At 42.5% G+C, this 20,387-nt stretch overlaps 2 protein-coding genes across 8 annotated transcripts in view; both read left to right on the forward strand.

Moving 5' to 3' along the window:
* The window catches only part of ME2 (malic enzyme 2), a 33,651-nt gene extending 22,776 nt beyond the window's left edge, over window positions 1–10,875 (forward strand). Inside the window, exons 9-16 of one of the 2 annotated variants that reach the window (XM_055791129.1) lie at window positions 100–197; window positions 1,232–1,345; window positions 1,438–1,552; window positions 3,049–3,191; window positions 6,356–6,458; window positions 7,081–7,151; window positions 7,901–7,999; window positions 8,360–10,875. In XM_055791129.1, coding sequence (XP_055647104.1) covers window positions 100–197; window positions 1,232–1,345; window positions 1,438–1,552; window positions 3,049–3,191; window positions 6,356–6,458; window positions 7,081–7,151; window positions 7,901–7,999; window positions 8,360–8,509 — 893 coding nt within the window. In that variant the 3' untranslated portion in view covers window positions 8,510–10,875. The remainder of the gene's footprint in view (window positions 1–99; window positions 198–1,231; window positions 1,346–1,437; window positions 1,553–3,048; window positions 3,192–6,355; window positions 6,459–7,080; window positions 7,152–7,900; window positions 8,000–8,359) is intronic. The other variant, XM_055791130.1, reaches the window with a different exon arrangement.
* Window positions 10,876–14,049: 3,174 nt separating this feature from the next.
* On the forward strand, window positions 14,050–19,280 carry ELAC1 (elaC ribonuclease Z 1). Of its 6 annotated transcripts, none has more exons than XM_055791538.1 (5): window positions 14,119–14,137; window positions 14,646–14,704; window positions 15,560–15,738; window positions 17,147–17,614; window positions 18,234–19,280. In XM_055791538.1, the coding sequence occupies exons 3-5, from the start codon at window positions 15,582–15,584 to the stop codon at window positions 18,701–18,703; spliced, it is 1,095 nt and encodes a 364-aa protein (XP_055647513.1). In that variant the 5' UTR covers window positions 14,119–14,137; window positions 14,646–14,704; window positions 15,560–15,581; the 3' UTR covers window positions 18,704–19,280. The 6 variants fall into 6 exon arrangements, with proteins under 6 accessions (XP_055647515.1, XP_055647513.1, XP_055647510.1 ...); XM_055791536.1 differs by lacking the exon at window positions 14,119–14,137 and adding an exon at window positions 14,308–14,395; XM_055791539.1 differs by lacking the exon at window positions 14,119–14,137 and adding an exon at window positions 14,313–14,395 and having other exon boundaries at window positions 14,646–14,884.
* Window positions 19,281–20,387: the final 1,107 nt, after the last annotated feature.

Consider the following 20,387-nt stretch of genomic DNA (forward strand, 5'->3'; position numbering starts at 1 on the left):
TTAATCATTATGTTCCTTACTATGCAGAAACTTTGCCTAAAACCATTATCTGCCATGTAAATCTGTTCAGCTTACCTTAGGTTTGTATTACTTTTACAGGGACAGCTTCAGTGGCCTTGGCAGGACTGCTGGCAGCACAGAAAGCCATTGGTAAACCATTTGCAGAGCAGAAAGTACTATTCCTTGGAGCAGGAGAGGTGAGTTCTCTTAAGGGCTCTAGAGCAGCAAGAGATTTAACTGTGTGTTTTCTGGTTCTGTAGGACTTGTGGAGATTCACATTCTCTGAATTCCATTGCAAAACTTTTTATATAAGGCCAGCTGAAATATGTTAATAGAAGGGACTACCTACTGGAAGATGATTATTTGAAAGGTGTTTAACATTTGCAGGGACTCAAGTTTTCCACTTCTTACATACACTTGAAAAAAGCATCAGGGACTTGTGTGTAGTTGAAGGGGAATTTACCATAAAATTCTGATTTAGTAAGAAAAGGAGTGAGAACATCTTGTTAATTTTTATAGCATTGGAGAGAAGTACACAGTATTTTTCTTAGCGGGTTAAATCAGTGGCTGTTTGTAGCAGATGCTTGTTAGTTACTGGGGCAGCAGTGTCAGGACCAGCACCATGCTGCTTGGGATGTCATCAAAATTGCTTCTATGGTGCTGACAAAATAACTTAATTAGCCGAAAATTTCTCCAGCTGGGGAAGGTCCTGATTACAATAATTGGCCAGTGTTGTGTTGTTGCCTGAGCACTGAACCCTGCTCTGCACTTCCCTCTGTCTTATTTCTCCTGCCAGACTTAGAAGCGTGTGCAGTAAGCCAAGAGAGGGGACGTGGAGGGGAGAACTTCCAGCATCTACTTTCTGTCCTCTCTCTGAAAGGCCTTTATCACAGGCAGCAGGAGCAGAGAGAGGTTTAGAAAGTAGTTGGGCACAAAACACTACGCTGTGGTTTCTTGACAAGAGGGCTGCAGCACTAACTTGCTGGTTGGGCTGTTTTTTTGTGGCTGCTGAACTGGTACAGGCACGGTACCCAGAAGAGCTGCCCCTCTCTTTCCCTCAAAGATGTGACACTGTTGAATCCCAGGAGTTTGCCCCTGTCTAGGCAAACATTGCTTGTGTTTCAGAGGTGACTTACTAAAGACTTTTTGTGGGCATCTTGAACAGGGTGGTGTTTGTGATGACAGACCTCTTTTGTGACTTGTAACAAATCAAAGTCCTTTTATCCACAAGGCTGCCCTGGGAATTGCCAACCTCATTGTTATGGCTATGATGGAAAGTGGTGTTTCCGCTGAGGAAGCCTATAGGAGAATATGGATGTTTGACAAATATGGCTTATTGGTTCAGGTAGGGGTGCACCGTGCCTTGAAATACCACAGTACAGATGGCCAGTGATTTCTGTGTTCTTCTGACCAAAAGAATCAACTTTTTATCTATAGGGCCGAGAACAAAAGGTAGATTCCAATCAAGAACCATTTACACATCAGGCTCCAGAGCAGATACCAAAGACATTTGTAGAGGCAGTGAATGTACTTCAGCCTTCAGCTATCATTGGTAAGTAAGGTTATTTTTGTTTCTGTGTTCCCATCATTTAGTTATTTGTAGCATTTAATTTGCTAACATGGTTCCAAGGAGGTTGATGACAGTGATCTGTGTTTCTGCTGGTAAATAAGACAAAAATGTGAGGTCAGTTTTCTGCTTGAAAATATACTGAGCTGCAGGTTAGCTCTCGGTGCATCCTTCACTGCAGCTGTAGTGCTCCTCCTGCGTCTTCTGTTCCTTGTTAACTGCTTCCTCTAGTCCTTGTCCAGCTGGTGTTGGACCTTTTTTTGGAAAACTCTGAGCATGTTCTCAGGAGCTCCATGGCCACGATGAACTGAAACTATAGCAAAGGACACTAAGAATCAGGAATAAAAGTAGTAACCTTTTTCCTAGATGTGTTCTCTACACCAGCGGCAAGGGAGAGGGCAGTCACAAACACCATGGTTTCTGCTTTACAGGAGTTGCCTAACCTGAGGGTTTTTTCCTGATCTTAGCAGTGTATACAAGTATCTTAAGGGCAAGTGTCAGGAGGACGGGGCCAGACTCTTTTCAGTGGTGCCCAGTGACAGGGCAAGGGACAGCGGGCACAAACTGCAACACTGGCAGTTCCACCTGAACGTGAGGAAGAACTTCTTCACCTTGAGGGTGGCAGAGCCCTGGGACAGGCTGCCCAGAGGGGCTGTGGGGTCTCCTTCTCTGGAGACGTTCAAAACCCGCCTGGAGATGGCTCTGTGCAACCTGCTCTAGGAGAACCTGCTTCAGCAGGGGGTTGGGCTAGATGGTCTCCAGAGGGCACTTCCAGTGCTGACCATTCTGGGATTAATTGCCCCAGTCGGCTTCTGTGGCCAGAATCTGCCAGCAGCGTGGCTGGAAGGAACCATTTCATCCTGCAGACCACCAATCCCTGTTAGGTCATTGACATACGTAGGTATCGATGCATAACTGTGGCTGTTTGCAGGGATTAGATGGGATTACAGGTATTTCCTGGTACAACTCTGCAATTTACTTTGCACAGGATGTATTTGGGGGGTGGGGGGTGGCAGTTTTTTGGCTGAGTAGCTACCTTGAAGTTTGTAGCAGGTGTACAAATGTACATCATTTTGATGTATTTGTACCCTGTGTTTGGGTGCAGTCAGGAATACCAATATCAAGGGAATGTGCATTGTTAAAATTCCCCTAGGATGAATCATCAATGAAGAACCTGGAGTTCCCACTTGCTTATCCAGGGCAGTGAAAAGTGTTCTTTACCCAGATCAATACAAAAAAACCAACCATGTAAAATAGGCTTTTGGAACACATTAATTAGATGTTCCTGTGAAAATGAGAATTTTAACCAGCCACCAGCAGAGCAGTGCCTGGTTTTTATCTCCTGCTGTTAGAAAAGCCTGTGATGCTTTGCTCTGAGTGGGAGACTTCAGGGGTGACATGAACTTAATCTACAGTCACTGTCATCTGCCCTGAGGCAGTCAAGTATTGACTCTCTTTTTATGTGTTTCCATGTGCTTCAGGAGTTGCGGGAGCTGGGCGGCTCTTCTCTCAGGATGTGATCAAAGCAATGGCCTCTATCAATGAGCGACCCATAATATTTGCACTAAGTAACCCTACAGTGAAAGCTGAATGCACAGCAGAGGAAGCGTATACATTAACAGAGGTATGTAAGGTTTAGAAATGTTGACCTACTGGCACTTACTGACAGAACTGTTTACTGAGTGTGAGAAAGCAAGAAGTCCAATTATTTTATTATTACTTGGACTTACTGATGTAATAATACAGATCTTTCTTGTGATCTGGCAAATGTAAATGGAGACAATTCGACAAGAAGTCTTTATTTTTAAACGATACCTTGCAAAGCTTAGAATAGCCTAAATCTTGTTATGGCACAGGTAAAGACTTGTGCTTCCAACACAGGAGTTGGTGATGGCCCTCTGTCCTTGTGTTGCCCTCGCACAATGTCTGTGTCTCGTACCTGGCATCACCACACAACACTGAAATGAGTGAAACAAGAATAAACACACCTCGTTCTGCACCATTACCTCAAAGCCATTACACTGTGGGCTACTTGGGGAGGGTCAGAGGTCAGGGTTTTGGGGTGTTTGTTTTAATAACACTATCACCAGTGCATCCAGACCTTGGTTTTTACCTTCAGTGAAGCAAGTCTTTTATCCTTCTGCACAGCTTTTTACATAAAACTAATCATCTTTAAGGAGAGCCTGAGAGGAAAGAGATGGGGGCAGGGGAGCATCAGGCAGGTAGGGCACTAGCTTTTAACACTTCAAACTGGCTATTGATGCCTTTCCTGAAGACTTCAGGGGTGAGGCTCATGAAAATACTACTTTTTTTCTCTCGCTCTTTTTTTTTTTTTTTTTTTTAAAAAAAAAACAGTCTAAAATCAAGTGACTGGTGTGAAAATGAGTGAGTGGAGATCTTTCCTTGTTTCTTAATGCAGAACTATGAACCCATTCTTTTCACTGGTAGTGTGGCTCAGTTTCCACTTTCCATTACTGCCTCAGTGGTGTTAGCTTCATCCTAGGAGGGGTAGAGCTCCATCATCTCCAGTTTCTCTTCCTGGATTCTCTTCTGTGTTATAGAGCCCATCAGCTCGGAGGCAACTCTTGATACAAGAGATCTGCAATTCCAGAGCTGAGCCCTAGGCAGGAGTAACAGCCTCAGGACAAAATCTAGACCTTAGTTTTTAATAGTAAATGAGAATGCTTCTAAAAGTCGATGGTTTAATATCTCTTGGATATCTTGCGTTAGCCAGAATAGTGAGTTGGGCAGTGTTTCAGTATATAAAATTAAATTCCTATTATATTGGATAGAAAGTAAACAGGAGTTGGTTATACAGTGAAGCCTTTTGCTGGCATAAATAAATGTAAAAATTACTGGCATCCCTGATGGCTGAAGGAGGCCAGCAGCACATTAGAGGGAGACTCAGCCTCATTTTTGCGTGCACTTTTTATTTAACATCAACAGAGCAACAGATGTTTTAAGGGAAGAAGCTCACTTTTTCCCTCATAGCAGTGTGTTGAGTCACGAGGAGTTGGACCTCAGGGTAGTTGTTGCTGTCAGATGGAGAAGCAAGACAGTGCTGATTAGATTTAGGTTTGATAACATGTCTTCACTGAAGTACCTGTGTGAGCATGGTGCTATTTAAAAAATTGGTGCCAGATGGGGAGAGGGTCTTTGTTTTTTTTCCTGTATTGGATCGATATGTCCTTTTATTCAGGAGTTTCCGGAAGTTATTATTTAGACATGGGTTATTTGAACAATTCAATATTCGTGGTCAGTAAACGAATGGATGTAATTTTGTTCCAGTCCTTATTAATAAATTTTGTAATGTTTCTGGCTCGTTAGACTTTTCTGTATACCTAATGTTTGTTTTCCTAATGCTCTTCAGTTCTCTGAAATGTACTCATTTTACCTATAGTTTGCCCTCCAAAAATGTGTAACATTTTTCGCTTCAATGTACAGTAATTACCTAGAGAATCCTGCCCAACTTCACTTTGTCGTTTAACTAACAAAGTTTGTCAGGCAATTAGGGATAAGAGCTGTCAGCCCTATGTGTCTCCTGGCCTCGGGAGTAGCCTGATCCTGGCTGGTGTAAAATCTTAGACTAAACTAGGAAGTCAGTAAAGAAATGAAGGTATCGTCACTAAGCTTTTATTCCTTATTCTTTTTCCACTAGGTGGCACCTGTAAAAGCTTGATGATGTTTTGGTGCCCTCTGCCACCGTGTATTGTTGTGGGCTTTTGTTGTGTTTGAATTTTCATCGTCTTTTGGTCCAGTCCTCAAATACATCCGTATATTTTGCTCCCTATGCAGAAAGACTATTGTTGTGGGTATGCCCTAACATTCAAACATAGTTCCCAAGTCCCTAGCTTCTTTGGTAATTTGTTCTCGAATGTAGTGGTCCGGGGAGCTTTAAATGTAAATAATGTTATTAAACCTACTCAAAACAATGTCAAGATTTGTTGCTTAGGGGGGTTTACAGCTTAAGGAAAGGATCGTTTATTTGGAGGGTATATTTCACACTCCAAACTCTGGATTTGTTTTAGTTTTTTGTGCTGATTAAAATTCTTTTCAAAAGAAACTGCATTATTCGCCCCTCTGAGACCTCTCAGCAATAAAAACATGATACAGCAGTCCCTCCCTTCACTCTCCCACCCATCAGTAAATAAGTGATCTTTTGTTACTGTACTTCTGTTGCAGTCTCCTTTTGGAAGTGGCCATCATTCAGCTGTCTTTGTATAGTCCATACGGTGGTGTGTCCTGGCTTGTGGCAATGGTTCCTGATACGTGGTTATAAAAATAGTTAACACACAAATACTTTATTTTGTGTGTGAGTAGTTCCTCTAAGTCATTGCTGTCTTAAAGAGCAATGAATAATAAAACAAATGGATGGCTTCCATTCCTTAGAAAGCTGCACAATTCAATGTGTATGCTTGCCTCTTCTGCTTTCCAGATGTTTGCTGCAGGAATGCTACACGTTCTGCAGCTGCAGAAACATGCAGATGCTTACTTGCTTATGTCTCTTCCAGGCCCTACTGGAAAAGGGTGGGTTTGGTGGCAGTCATTCTGGGATTGTGGAGATTGAGTCAGCAAGGGATTTAAGTATGTGCTTGAATCCAGTTGCATTCAGCAGGGCCGTTTGCCTTTTTGCATTTGGCTGCGTGCTTGAGTACCTTCCTGACTCAGTCCAAGAGCCGACTGGCAGCTGTAGGACTGTGGTGTCCCTGTATTTCATAATGACTGTATTGCTCCAAACTGTTGGCTTTTTAGAAGCTGCCTGACTGTGATTATTCCTCTGTTTAACAGGGCCGTTGCTTGTTTGCCAGTGGCAGTCCCTTCGAGCTGGTGACTTTGAAAGATGGAAGAACCTTCAAACCAGGCCAAGGAAACAATGCTTATATTTTTCCAGGTAATAAATAAAATTTTCTTCTTTTAATTTTTCAGACTAGGCTGTTAGCAGCTCGTCTTGGGTTCTCTTCCTACCCTAGGCACAGTTAGCGAAGCAGCATGAAGAGGTGTTACCAGCATGTAAAGCTGAGAACTCAATCAGAAGAACGAATGAAAGAAAATCAGTTAAGGATGGATGCCATGCATGTGCAGCTACATATGCGACATGCATGCAGTGAGCTTACCCAGCTGGATATACAAAAGGGAGTTATTAAAGGCTTTGAAAGCTGTTGCATTATGGGTTCTTCTGCTTGTTTGGGGCAGGAGGTGGAGGAGAAAATAAGTGTTAATATATGCCTCTTTTAAAGTTACACCTGCACAAGTGAGGTCCAAAAGAAGCCCTAGGGATACTTCTCTGCCTTCCCCTTTCTCTCCCTTTCCTCACTGAGCTGCTAAGCTCCAGCCCCTTGCTGAAAGCCACTTATTATGGTAAATGACTGGCACACATGATAATAGTTTTGCGAATGTGTATAGAAAGCTGTGGGAAGATTTTTTAAAATAACATTCTAGATGACTTGCAGCTTCTTGGCAGCAAGCTGCGTGTTTTGGAATGGTGGCCCTAATTGGCAATAATTTTATTGTAGGTGTGGCTCTCGCTGTGATCCTCAGCAGTGTTCGGCATATTAGTGACAAGGTTTTCCTAGAGGCTGCTAAGGTAAGTGAGGAAGCAGAGCAGGCTGTGGCTTTTGACATGGTGGTGGATGACATGATGGTGGATGAAATGTTGGGCAATTTCTCAAATCTTGCTGAAACTGTGTGGTTTCCTGTTTGATTTCTGTTGGTTGTATCCGTCCCCAATGGAGGGGGAAAAAAAAAATATTTTTATCAAACAAAACTGTGAAAAGCATCAGCTTCCATTGCCTTTTTAATTTTTTTCGTTCAGAAAACCAAACACCCAAATAGGAAATCTGTCCATGCTTAAATTGCCTCCCAGCCCCATAGGTCTGGCAGCAGGCCTGCCCCCGCCTCCTGCCCCACTCTGTGTTCCACAGCTGGCAGTGTGTTCAGGGATGCACATGGCCCCCAGGCTCCCAACCTCTCCTGCCCTTCTACTCTGCAGCAGGAGCACCTATCACATTGGAGTGGCCAGTGAATCAACTGGCCAAACACATGGGCAGTCATGCAGGCACATTGCGCTCTTCTAACTTCCATAGTTATGGGGAGTTCAGCCTCCAAAAAAATAGGATCATATTTTGCTAAATATTTACAAGCAGAATATGCTGATATGGGCGCAGATTGAAGAGTTGATTTTTGAGAATTTTGAGATTCTGGCTGCCTTACCCTACTGCTTTGGGAGCATTCTAGTAGTAAGAACAATGCAACTTGTTTCTTTCAGGTGTTTTAGTGTGATATTGATCCCACTCGGGATGCAGTAAATAGAACTTGTTTGTTTTTCTAACTCAGGCATTGACAGAACAGCTGACCGATGAAGAACTTGCACAAGGAAGACTTTATCCTCCACTGTCTAATATCAGGGAAGTTTCCATTTATATTGCTGTCAAGGTGAGTATGAAGCATAAAAGTGGACTGTACTAAAAGTGTTTTATGTGTACATTAACCTGCTGAATTGCACAGTATGGCCCTTTGGCACAAAATACCCAGTTCTTTGTGCCTTTAGTAAGAGCTGCTTATAAAAATTTGGAGTTTGTTGGATGCTTCAGTTTGGCAGTAACAATGGGCCAAAATGATGCTCCCTTGGTTTCTGAAATCAAGTTTTAGATCTTGGTAAGGCATTCAGGAATTATAAAAGGACTTTGGAGTTTGTCTTTATCCAGTTTGTGAGTCCTAAACATTGCAGTGGAAGCGGGGATGTTACATGAAGGTAATAAAAGGCACAAACTGCATGGTGATTTAACTTTTCAGGTTATGGAATTTTTGTATGCAAACAACATGGCTTTCCATTACCCTGAACCTGCAGACAAGAACCGTTACATTCGATCAAAGGTTTGGACCTACGAATACGAGTCCTTCATGCCAGATGTGTATGACTGGCCTGAATCTAAGGTTCACTGATGCATCAGAAGATTGCACTCCTCAGGCAGCATCTTCTACTCTGCAGGGATTCCTTTTTCAAAGCAGTTTAAATCATCATCTTTGAGTCCTATAATTTATTTTTGCTCATTTTGTTGTCTTTTTTTTTTCCCCCTTCTGCCCTGTTTTTCACTTGATGTAGATTTCTCCCCACTCTCCCAAGTACCTGATGACTGTATGGATGATGGCATCCACAGGAATGAGAGAGGACTCGAAAATACATTTAAATAATGACATTGCAGTTCTAGCTAAGAGCCAGCACCACACTAAAGAATTCCATTAATGATGGTTTAGCTACGTGCATTTGATGATGAACTATAGCTCTCTCATCACTGTTGATTTCCAGAATGATTTATTTCTGCTTTTAATAATCAGTCTTCTAATTGTCCTGGAGTTGTCACGCTGTGTTATCTGTGACATCACCAGAGAGCATTTGTCAGAAAAGAAAGGACAGCTTAAGACAAATCTTAACAGTCTAACGGGCTTTCTGTTTTATCTGATATTTAAAGATGTCTATGTCCAGACTTCCTTGTGGCATTGGCTGCTCTTGTTTCTTTCAACGCGCTTTGAGGAGCAGCATGGTATACACACATGGAATCTGCAGCAATGTCTGTATTTTGTGTTTTCATCATAGTGTAAAAAAAAATCTGTTATCAGGAAACACATGAGCTAGTTAAAAATATTCTTGGAAAGCCTGAAAATCATATTAATCACTTAATAGCTTTTAAAAACAAAGCTATGCTGTTGCATAATAAATTCTATAAAGTAAAGGCAGGATCTGAGGCAATTTATGGAAATCTTTTAGAGGTTTTAAGGGGAGATTTTCTGCAGTGGACTCCAAGGTGATGTGCCAGAGGGTTTTTGTTTCATCTGTTAATTTTTTTCAAGGTTCTGTTTCTTTTAAGCTAATTTGTTTTCTGTCTTGCATACCCTTGTTCTCACAAAACGACCTGCGTGTGATGTTTTCGTGACATTGCTGACTCAAAAACTCGTAAGTGGACTGACTCACTTGCCACTTTGAACAACCCCCCTGCAGACAGCTGATGAAGCTGAAACAGAAAGTGCTACAGGCAGCTGTTGACACACACATTTACAGAAGTTTGAACATTTCTTGTGGTCTTAGTCCAGTATATTCAGTTCAGTTTGAAGACAGGACTCAAAAGTTCTAATGCCTAGAAGCTGTAAGTTGATCACTTAATCTTCCTCACTCCCATTTACAGATGTAATTTGTTGGGGGTTTCTGAAAACAAAAATTGAGTTGAATTCTTCCTTGCAGTGAAGAGCGCTGCACATTTGATGCAGATACCACAGTGTGCATTCCTTTTCATTTTGTTCATACCAGGTTTGAGTGCCCTCCATTAGTTTGTATTAGCAGGCAGGGACACACAGTGATAGTTACAGTCTGTGACTTTTCTAAATCTGGTTGCTGTAACAAGAACAGTGGTATGTCAGGAACAGAAGGGAAGACAATGTGCTGTTTCATGGTGTTCTGCATCAAGGTAAAAAAGGACAAAAATAAATAGATAGATGTAAAAGGGCTATACTGGCAAACTTGAAGCCAGAATCCAAAGAGATGAAGTAAAACTTGCTCAGGATTTACCCGTGGTAAGCACCTCTCTTGTTTCCTCATTTTTATTGGAAAATGTGATCTCCAAAAGAACAGGCCCAAAATAGAACAGGGAAAATAGTCTCTGTACCCCTTTAGACATGGTCTCTGCCTCTTACAGCCTAATCTCTAATTTTAAAATTACGTTCACGTATTAGATAAAAAGAACATGGAACTCTGGGAAGGCTTTTATCTAAGTGAGGAAAGGAGACTGATTATATAAATGCAGAAAACAGTCATGTGGGGAAAAGGCTGCATATTCAAACTGTGGTAAAGTGCTGTCTGGTGGGGCTCGAAATGCCACATTGCCAAATTGGGCGATGTATGTGGTTTGCAACTTGTATATGTAAGTATATGTACAAAAAAGACCAACACACACACAGACGATGTTTTTACAAAGAATGTTTTTTCCATCTATTTTTGCTATGCCTGGTTTGTATTGTATTTAAATTTGTGATCTTACTGAAAAATTGTTAATTTAATGTACAAATTATTTTTACCTTCTGAAAATTCAACTCTAGCTGAAGCCTGTGGTAGTGTGTCAATGGAGTTCTGCATCACTGGGTTCAAGAATATTGGGAACGCACAATTCCTCACTTCTGCCAACATACTAATTAGGCAGATGGAGTAACAAAAATATCCCATGTGCTGATCTTGTGTCCCGGCTGAGACTGATCACAGAGGCAGGGCAATCAGTCTGTAAATATAAATCTGTCTTACAAAATAAAGATTTCCATCCATCTGTTCGGTCTGATTGAGTGTTTTCAGGCAAGAAGTGCAGTCACCGTCCATAAGCAGTGGGCATTGACAGTGCTCAGGAAAACCTGGTTCTTCGGAGGACAGCATTACCTGCATGCAGCAGAGTCTTGCTTTGGGCAAGAGCGATTACGATTCCCGAAGGGAGCTTTCACGCAGGGAATTCACAGTGGCTGCTGTCAGGCTGAGGGAAAATGCCTGTCTGGTGAAGGACAGTCCTTTTCCTTCCTGGCACAGCCTCCCTGCTGTCTTTAAGCAGCACAGCACATGCCGAGAAGGGTTGTTCAGAATTGGTTGGCAGTGGGATGTTCCCAGGTACAAATGTTCCTGCATAATTTTTCTGGAAATACCACTGCACAGGTGAGGAAAAAAAGTCTTTAACAAGCTGGGAGGCTCCAGTTACAATACAGCCCTGCCCTGATGGGGCTGCATCTATAGAGTTCTGACTCTATAGAGGAGGCCTGACTGCCTCTTTCTAAATCTGTCCCAGTTACAGCAGCTCAGTGGTACCAGTTGGACCTTACCTGTGGATATGTGCTTGTGGACATTGTTTAATCAGGTTCTGTTCTGTGGATAGCTTGCAATATAGACACAGCGGACTTTTACCTTTAATGTACAGCCATTGCTTTCCATTAGCAACAGGAGATATGTCAGCTCAGTTTTAAGTGCATTTCACTCTCCCTTTCATCTCTCTCAGATTTATTTTTTTTAATAAAATATACAGGTTCATCTTCAGTTTTGTGTATTCTTCACATCTAATCTTTGCATTAATTAAAGTTATTTATCTTGCCAATTAGTAAGGACCCACAGTATCCTTTTTCATATTCTACTTAACCTGATTTTTTTCTGTTTGCTGACTTATGCAAAAGTATTTACCGATCTTTATCTAATTGGAAGATCCTCTTATGCAGTATGCAAAGGGAGAAAGTTGTCACCAGGATGCATTTTGTAATGCTACATACAGTAAATTAATCTTACACTGTTCTTTAAAAAAATTGTATTGCCTACAGGTTGACTAGTGTTATAGCTCTTCACACAGCTCTGGTGACTTTTGCCCTCTGAATGGTATAGAAGTCTCTTTCATGCCTCTTCTGTGAGGATGCTATTTTGGGTGTACAGAATGCTTCGGAGAGGATCAGGGACTCCCACTGAGGTCAGTAGCTCAGTCTTTTCCAGGACTGGTCCAAGATTTGCTTCCTTAAAATCAACAGGAGCAGGACTGAGCCTCTTGGCAGCAATGTATAGAAATGTCTAGGGGAGAAGAAAGGTAGCTAAGGGAGCACAGCCTTTTTTTTTATAAAATACATGTGTTCTTGTTCAAAGATGTTACAGAGGTTTGTACGTTCCTGAAGCATATGTCTGCATGCCAACAAGTGACCTGTAGAGGAAGACTACTAAAATGTATCTGATAGATTTTTAAAACCCAGGTGTGACTCCTTGCCTAAGTTCTTGGTTATGTTTGTGAATAGTGATGTTTCATGATGTTGTGTTTGTTTTCCAGGCTTAAAACAAAGCAACACTTCATGCGCAGATTGGTGTTTAACAGGTTTCCTGCAGTAGGTGCGTGTCTTCCCTGTACTGTAGTTTCCAGCACAGTGTTTTGCGTGGGGGTAGAGTAACTCTGTCACACTCCTGTGGTAGTAACTGCAAAGATAAATGATACACCTTTTAGTTGTTCAATAGCGGCCCTATTTGGTGACTATTCCTCCCTATGGGGTTCACTATTGTACAGCTCTAACTGAATTTTAGTTCAGCTGACTCTGGGGCTAAGTAGATCCAGGTTGTTTGTCTTCTGTTTGTTCCGGGTCTTCTTGACCTCAAAGGTGCAGATTTGAGCACCTGTTGTCATTTGGATAAAAGTATCTACAAGACTCTCAGATTGGACTGTAAGAACAGAACAGTTTGGACTCCTGTTGCAGCTGCAAGTGCTATTCCTGAGTTTAAGAAAACCACTGTCATTTTTTGGACTTTTTTTAAGATGATGTGTGCTGCTATCCTGTTTCATAACAGCCAATACCTAATAGGCAGTGACTGGTGTTACATTGAATAGTGGAGCAAGGAGAAAATCTAGAGCAGCTCTCTAATTGCACCCACTTGGCAGCTGAGTTTGAGCAATGTAATTCAGCTGCTGCTGGTGAAGGGACATCTAGTTCTGTACGGATCTACCTTGACCTACCTACCTACTTGCAAAATACACATTACCATGGTATCAGAAAGCCTGCAGATACTCTGGGTGAACCACAAGGAAAATAGAGCATGCTTTAGACCTCTTGCTTCCTATCATCACTTCCCCAATCCTAGCATTTGGTAGTGATGCAGCTTACTCGTGCCTGCTCCGGAGGAAGATATGCCAGCAGCTCCGTCGTATGCGGGGGTTCCAGGACCTGGTGGCACAGCAGACCATGGCTACAGCTCATGTAAAAAGCTTTCTCACATTGGACATTTTGCTCATGGTGCAAGAACCTTGGGGCATGTGTTAATACTCTGCCATGCATGAAGTTGGCGCTGGATTGAATTTCACTGTCGGAGTACCCTGGACTTACCCATCCTTGAAGCAGTTCCTTTGTAATGAAAATGGAAATAAAAGTACTTTTAGGACTACACAAACAGAGTAAGATGGCCAGTTTAAGTAATGCAGTGTCAAAAAAGATATGGATGGGCTTATACATACCTACTTTACACAAATAAATGTAAGTCCACCGGAGTGCTTGTGAGAACAGTTCTTGCCTTACCTGCCCGGGGCTGACTGTACCTGGAGGGACATCGCTCAGCTGAAACTAAAGTTGTATTTAATGTGAACTGGTTGGGGTTTTTCTTCTCCTTTCTAACGTTGTAATTCTTGGAATGTGTGTTCTGGTCTTCTATTTTCTTAGTAAAATGCATTCCCTTTGCCTAAATTACATTTGACTTTGTTTATTCTGAAAAAGTAACCCCTGATCTATATGGCATTGGTATGGAACTCTCTAAATCACTGATGTTTTGGGGTTTTTTTTCCTTTTGTCCCTTGCGCACCACCAGCAGACACCCCCGGGACTCAGGCTGTGCAATTTTATCCCCAGAACTGGTTCTCCACAGCATTTGTTGCCGGGAGGCCCCTTTGTAAGCGCCCTGAGGCCCGGCCCCCGCCTGGCCCCAGCGGCCGCGGCCGCCTGGCTCCCCGTGGGGCCGGGGCCGCCCGCCTGGCGCAGCGCGGGGGCGGGGGGCCGGGCCTGGGCCGCTCGGGCTCCGCCTGCCGCCGCCCGGGGGCGGTAGGCGGGCCGCGGGGAGCGGGGTAGGCCGCGGTGCCGGACCTGGGCCTGGCCGCGGTCTGTTTGCGAGCTAAACGCTGCCGTGCCCGGGCGCGGCGGCCCCTGGAGGCTCGGGCTGTGCCTCACAAGCCCCGGGGGGAGCGGGGGGGTGGGCGGCCCGGCGGCGGGGAGGGGCTGCGGGCGAGCTTAGGCCTCGGTAAGGCTTTTAGCGTGCCCTGGCCACAAAGTAATAGCGTGATGCCTTAGACCAGCTGACAGGTTGTTAAATCTGTTTTTACGCAGGGGTAAAGGAAGCAAAGCGTTTATTTCGGGTTTCTTTTGGGGGGGGTGATGGATGTGCATTTACCCCTTCTCGGCCCCCCTCCCCCCCCGAGGTGGGGTTGCACCTCGGTGTGCTTGGGAGGAGGCTGCTAGCACACCCGGGAAGAGGACTGCTTTCCTTCAGGGAATGGCGGCAGTGCTTTTAAAAGCAGCCAAACTGAGGCTTTATTTTTTGTTTGTTTGAAAGGCATCTGAAGCTGTTGAGGCACCTGGACTTTGAAATGAGGAAACACATCTGAAAACGGGGTAGGCGCTAAATCCAGGAGGACTTAAGGCTGGAGATAGCACACCCCGTAAGGCGAGGCGGTGTTAGAGTTGTGCACAGGGAAGTTCTGCTCCTAATGCAGCTTTCCAAAGGTTGCCCTGCTCCTGCAGACCGGCCAGGCTCCTCATCTGGACAACACAGCAGAGACATAAACTACAGGGGTATGGCAGCTGACAGTATAGATCCTTCTGCTGCAGTGGGTGTCCTGCGATCTGTCAGGCAGCCTTCAGGCTACGTAAATGGTAGTTTTGAATTTTTCTCTTTGCCCTTATGAGAAGCCAAACAGGCTTTCAAGGGCACCATTGCAAAGGCAGAGTAAATCAGGTGACTCCTGTGTCTTGCGGTCTCTGAAGTTGTTTTGAGGGGAGAAAGTTTTTCCTCTCTGGGTTGCTGGGCTGCCCGCCCCTGACGTCCTGCCATGGCATTTAAACGTCAGCAGTGGCTGTTTGGTCTTAGTCGTTTGGAAAAGGCTTTTAGAGGAAAGCACATGCAGGAAAATGCAGTTTAAATTAAGAAGAAAGAAATAATAGTGGGTTGAAAGGTTAGAGTGTTTCCAACTGGATAGGGCTGTTTCTTTAGGTAATGAACAAAGGTCTTACGTGTGGGCTGCGTGTTTGCAGCCTTCCACTGACATAAAGAGGAAATCTGCCACTTGTAAATATTGTGTCATCTGAAAGTCATATCCTGCTCCAGGGAGGTTTTATTATTTATTTTTTCAAGGCGAGGGGAATTTGATCCTCACATTAAAGTACAGAGGATGCCTTCATTTAAAGCGAAAATGTTTGTTTCTTTCCCAGCATAAACATGTATGTTCAGCAGCTCAAAATCTCTTTCAGGTGGTGTACCGACGTACTCAGAATGTCGATGGATATAACTTTCCTTGGCACAGGCTCAGCATATCCCTCTCCAACAAGAGGAGCATCAGCATTAGTGCTTCGCAGGGAAGGAGAGTGCTGGCTCTTTGACTGTGGAGAGGGAACCCAAACACAGTTCATGAAGAGCCATCTCAAAGCAGGTTTGTGCTGTTGAAAGGTATTGTGATGAGGGAAGGGGGAAGGTTTCATAAGACCTAAACAAAATACTTTGTCCTCCTGCTCATGGTATTTGAATACATCCTAAACATGCATGAGCAGCTGAAAGTGTTGTGTATGGGTGGCACTTGCTGAACCTGCTGTGCAGTAATCCTTGATTGCCCTTTGGTAAGGAATTGTGTTTGAGAACCAAACTCTCTTGAATTAATTTCTTGGGCTTTGTAATTTCAAACGTGGTCCACAGACCAGGCACAGCTTGTGTTTTTCCGAAGACAGCTCTAGACAATACATGCTGTGAGTCTTCCTGTCAACAAACACTGTGCTTTTGTTAGGTAAAGTTGTGCGTATCTGTGGTAACTTTTACATTTTGGCAAATAAAGTAGAAACCAAGTTTATCGTCAGTAGCTGTGCTTTTGCAGTCTACAGCGGCAAGACCAGTCTTCTGACTTGAAAGTTACAAAGATGAAATTATCAATTATGAACAGAAAACCAGCTTCCTGCTCCTCCAAAATCTGAAGCCGTCAGGGGATTTAGTGGCCAAGTGAACAGACTAATTTTTACTAAATTTATGCTTTTTACTAAATTGTTCTTAAATCAAAACAAAGAGATTCCGTCCTTCCTATTACTTCGTCCTAACAGATGCTGGAGAAAATGCCTTACTGTATGGAGGTGGGGACTCAGCTAGGAGAGGAGACTAAGGCAGCCTGATTTAAGTACACGTATCTGTAATGAGAGAAAATTCTGGGCTTTTTCAGTCTAGCAAAGGTAGGGCCCAGTGCCTGGGAGCTGGAGTGGGACAAATTCAAACACTAAACAAAACCCAGATCTTGTAAGCACAGTTTTTCATCTGTTCAAAACAAACCAGCCAGACACCATAGTTTTCTTGCCTTTTAAAAAACTTCAAAATCAAAACTGGATGCTTTTTTAAAATTTATTTTTGATGATGTTAATTTCATGTGCTAAATTCAAAACTGGGAACAACATAAATTCCATGTTACGTTTCTCATTAGTCTACAGTTTCCATGCAATGTATGAAAGCACAACCACTTTCCAGGACTGCTTTGTGTTTTAATATGGCAGATGTCACCAGTTGATTCTGTTCCATGCTTGTAGCACGTTTTGCTTAGAAGGAACTAAAACTTCTGTCTCAGCAGTCTTTTCTTGGCAAATCAAGACAAAATAAACCTTGTGTGGAAACTTACTGCTACTATGGAAGAAATACACTTTGTGGTTTGGGATTTATTTCTTGAACACTAGTTTTATTTTGATTTCCCTCTTTCGTTATTTCCTACTTCTTGCCAAAAAGCAATTATTTCTGAGTTGATACGGTGTTCATTTATTTTCCTGCCTTTTTCTGGTTTGTTTTTCTTTTCCTGTTGTTCTAATCAATAGGCAGAATTACCAAGATTTTCATAACTCATCTTCATGGTGACCACTTTTTTGGACTTCCTGGGCTGCTGTGTACACTTAGCCTCCAAAGTAGCCCTGACCCAAACAAACCACCTCTTGATATTTATGGACCATTGGGACTGCGAAACTTCATATGGAGGAGTATGGAGCTCTCCCACTCACAACTTCTCTTTCCCTACACTGTTCATGAACTGGTACCTACACGGGACCAGTGCCCCCCAGAAGAATTTAAGGAGTTTTTTCACTTGGACAGAGATGAGGTATCTCCCCAGGAAGCACAAGGGAGAATACTCCACTTGGATCCAGTAGAAAACTCTTACTTGCTGGTTGAAGACGAGGAGATAGTTCTGAAAGCATTTCGCCTATTTCACCGCATTCCTTCCTTTGGCTTTGTGGTGCAAGAGAAGCCCCGGACTGGTAGACTCAATGTACAGAAACTGAAAGACCTTGGTAACTATTTTGTCTTATTTTTCCTCTTTGTAATTGTTTAAATGCCTAAATGCATGTGTTCCAACAGAGTAGTGAGCCCAGTTTTCAGCAAGTGTAACAAAATTGGGTTCATAGGCAGTTGTAATCTTTTTATGACCACCTTTCTAGGGGTTCTAGCAAATTAGAGGGCCTGTATCTCTCTGTAATCAATTTAAATTCCATTTCCCATTTTCTGTTGAAGACATTTTAATACTTCACACCAATGCAGCAGTTTGGTGTGTAATACTAATACCAATTAATATTGAAGACCATTCTCATACTGGGAAGAGCAAACAAGTTCAGATGATAAAGTTTAAAAAGCACAATGTGGCTTTCAGGGAAATGTATGGCCAGTGTATTTGCATGACTTTATTGACTTTAATATGAAAAATACAGATTTTCTTCAAATACACTTCCTGCTGACATTACAGGCTCTTTATTTGTATGAAGTACATGAAATATCAATTGCTATTTATACTGAGGTGGTATTTTTTCAGCGAGACAGCTCTGTGTATAGCATATCTCTTCTGAAGTTTTTTTTTTTTTTTTAAACATGACATGCATTATAATACTTATGGGCTCTTTTGCCTTTATTTACCAGGAGTTCAGCCAGGTCCTTTATATGGGAAACTGAAGAATGGAACTGCAGTTGTTCTAGAAAATGGAGTAATGATTTCTCCTTCTGACGTCTTAGAAGACCCTATTCCTGGAAGAAAAATTTGCATTTTGGGGGATTGTTCAGGTGTGGTTGGAGATGCGGCCGTGAAGCTTTGCTGTGAAGCAGATGTACTGATACACGAAGCTACATTGGATGATACCCAGGAGGAAAAGGCCAGAGAGCATGGTCATAGTACTCCAAAAATGGCATCAGATTTTGCAAAATTGTGTAAAGTTAAGAAACTGGTTTTCACTCACTTCAGTCAGCGGTATAAACCAGCTGCTCAGAGAGGAGAGGGGGACATGGACGTCACCGAACTGAAGCGACAGGCAGAGTCAGTGTTAGATGGTCAAGAAGTAACACTAGCTGAGGATTTTATGACAATAGAAATTCCAATGAAAAAGGAGAAATAGCGTGAGCAAGCTCTGCATGAAGACAAAGTATAGGATGGTGTTGGATAGCACTTAAAAATACTGGTGGTGTTTCTGGTACCATAGAATGACAGAATCATTTAGGTTGGAAAAGAGCTGTAAGAACATCGAGTGCAACCGTTAGCTCAGCACTGCCAAGCCCACCACTATCCATGAGTTCTTTTCTGTGGCACGCAGAGAACTGTTGCAAACTGGAGAGGGTACTAGGTATGGTTAGCGTTGCTTTTGTAAAGGATACGGAAACATCTGGAATTAGGAACAAATTCATAAGTGATGATTTCGGACACCTAGCTTCCCCAGAAACTGAATGTGTAGAGTGGTGCAAGCCTTCACAGCCTTTTTCTTTTCAGCCAAGGTTTTCCTTGGACCACAGATTCCGGGAGCAGAGCACTGGATCATTTGGCTTAATACAGCCCTCTGGAAGGTTTGTTTTCTGCACCAGAATTTAAGATAGCTCGCCTGTTGCAAGCTTTTGAATAACATCTCTTTCAAACTTGTATACAGTATTTTGTAACTGTAAGGGGACTGAAACTAATAAAAGTAGTTATAACTCTGCCAAGTGTTTGTAACTAGGGGTGTTGCTATGCTTGAGTTGAGGAGCCCTTCTAATTTCCCCTTTGCATATGAAGTTTTCTCATAAATAAAAACAGTTTAGGCTTCCTATCAAAAGTGAATTGCTCTTAACAATTTGATTCATTTAAAGCTCTGAAGCGTGAGCACTAAGCTTGTATACCTGTTCCCTGCATCAGTAAAGTTTTGGAAGTATGCTTGAAAGTCTTCAGGCAGATGACAAGTCGTCTTTCCTAAAGTGTTCCTCCAGATGCATTTCCAAAGAGAAATTACCCTGATAAGACCATATTTGTGTTTGTAGAAGTACCACTACAGGAGGAATTTCACCTAGTATATAGCTCAGTCTGCAATGACTTTCAATTAAGGGACATGTAAACCAACTTTATCTCCTTTTCTTCTCCCCTCAAAACAAACCAGAAGTTGGGAGTTTCCCAAATTCTAGCTCAATTTTCTGGGGGGAAAAAAAAAAAAAAGTAAAATCTACCCTAAACATGTTTCCCTTAGCATGGATTCCTGAAAGCTGAAACACTTCATAGCTCTCTAATATAAACACTGAAAACTCTGTCAGGTTGAAGTACAGCTGCTACAGTTTGTGCTTGTTCTTTTGTTGAGTTGATGGTAATACAGATGGAAAATGAATCTGTTTAATACACAATTTCCTTCCTTGCTTTAAATGTCAAATAACAAAGCTCCAAAAATCTAAAACACTCCCACTTCAAGGATCTCTCCCCTGAAAATGGTGCACTGCTCAAAGGTGGTTTGTGGACAGTGGTAATCCTCACCCAGACCAAGCTGGTGAGATGAGGAAGTTAAATCCTGCAGATAATTTTTCTATACTCTTGACGTTTTCTTCACTAAGGGTGTGTAAGTAAGCAGCAAACTTCAAAGAAAAAAATGAGTGTGATTTCCTTGCTTAATTTGATCAAATTGAATTCAATGTCTTATCCCCACCCTTCAAACAGACTTTTTACCTGTGGCTGTGGTAACTCCAAACTGAATTACATCAACATGAATATTTCATGCTTCAAATATGCTTCAAATGTAGAGGAACTCTTGGATTTCTTAAAAAAAAAAAGTTGGGAAGAATTGCAAACTT

Source organism: Falco peregrinus, chromosome Z, assembly GCF_023634155.1.
Source record: "Falco peregrinus isolate bFalPer1 chromosome Z, bFalPer1.pri, whole genome shotgun sequence".
Classification (NCBI taxonomy): Eukaryota; Metazoa; Chordata; class Aves; order Falconiformes; family Falconidae; genus Falco; species Falco peregrinus.